Source organism: Fusarium coffeatum (genome assembly GCF_003316985.1).
Source record: "Fusarium coffeatum strain FIESC_28 chromosome Unknown BRIP53273_contig_493, whole genome shotgun sequence".
Lineage (NCBI taxonomy): Eukaryota > Fungi > Ascomycota > Sordariomycetes > Hypocreales > Nectriaceae > Fusarium > Fusarium coffeatum.
Genome location: NW_022158282.1, coordinates 1 through 1391, shown reverse-complemented (window position 1 = coordinate 1391; position 1391 = coordinate 1). Strand labels below are relative to the sequence as shown.

General features: G+C 49.5%; 1 protein-coding gene across 1 annotated transcript; it reads left to right on the top strand.

Moving 5' to 3' along the window:
* Positions 1–119: 119 nt before the first annotated feature.
* Positions 120–1267, top strand: FIESC28_11758 (uncharacterized protein; the record flags this gene model as incomplete). The annotated part of the gene is made up of 3 exons (XM_031165871.1): positions 120–206; positions 259–406; positions 456–1267. The coding sequence occupies 3 exons, from the start codon at positions 120–122 to the stop codon at positions 1265–1267; spliced, it is 1047 nt and encodes a 348-aa protein (XP_031010070.1).
* Between the last annotated feature and the right edge of the window lie 124 nt (positions 1268–1391).

Sequence of the window (1391 nt, the reverse complement as noted above, 5' to 3'; positions counted from 1 at the left end):
CCCCCCCCCCCCCCCCCTTCTTTTTGCCTCTTGTCCATTTTTCTCCTCTACACTCAAGAATCTATTTGTGATTCCTTTTCTTGATATTTACAACTTGAAAGAGTATACTCGCAGTCGCAATGAGTGAGGAGTACGACGAGGCTCAGATGGGTGAGGAAGGCGGCATGCCCGGCCCTGGCGCCCCCACGCCATTATTCGCTCTCGAGGTAAGAATTCTGCAAAGGCCGATTGTGATGCTGGCTAACATGTTGTTTCAAGGGAATTGCTGGTTTGACAAAGAGAGACATCCAGCTTGTCGTCGATGGAGGCTACAACACTGTGGAGTCCGTGGCTTACACACCACGACGAGTACTGGAGCAGATCAAGGGTATTTCTGAGCAGAAGGCGACCAAGATCCTAGCTGAGGGTATGTAAAATGCCTCTGTTGCAGAAAACCATTGCTAACGACAGGGTAGCTTCCAAACTTGTTCCAATGGGCTTCACTACAGCTACAGAGATGCACCAACGCCGTAGTGAACTCATCTCCATTACTACCGGATCAAAGAATCTCGACACACTTCTCGCGGGCGGTATCGAGACCGGATCAGTCACCGAACTGTTCGGTGAGTTTAGAACAGGAAAGAGTCAGATTTGTCACACACTGGCTGTAACCTGTCAATTGCCCTTCGACATGGGCGGTGGCGAGGGAAAATGCATGTATATCGACACTGAGGGCACATTCCGACCTGTTCGATTGCTAGGAGTAGCCAACCGATTTGGTCTCTCGGGCGAAGAGGTTCTCGACAACGTTGCATACGCGCGCGCTTACAACTCTGATCATCAACTTCAATTACTCAACCAGGCTGCTGCGATGATGTGCGAGACCCGGTTTTCTCTTCTCATCGTTGACAGCGCGACATCACTCTACAGAACAGACTTTTGCGGTCGTGGTGAGCTCTCAAATCGACAGACTCACTTGGCCAAGTTCATGAGAACGCTTCAGCGCTTGGCAGATGAGTTTGGTATTGCAGTGGTCATTACAAATCAAGTCGTGGCTCAGGTTGATGGCGGCCCAAGTGCCATGTTCAACCCCGACCCCAAGAAGCCTATTGGTGGTAACATTATTGCTCACGCCAGTACGACAAGAATCAGTCTCAAGAAGGGCCGTGCTGAGACTCGTATCGCCAAAATCTATGACAGCCCGTGTCTCCCAGAGAGTGATACACTATTTGCCATCGGCGAGGAAGGTATTGGCGACCCAGCCCCCAAGGATATGGAGAAGGATTAGTTTACGATCGATGATTTGTATTTGTACGAGCGCTGGAGTATGTGGTGATGATTATTTGCACGATTACTGGCTGGCGCAGATTTCAATGGTCGTTTTATGAGTGGCTTTTTTTTTTTTTTTTTTT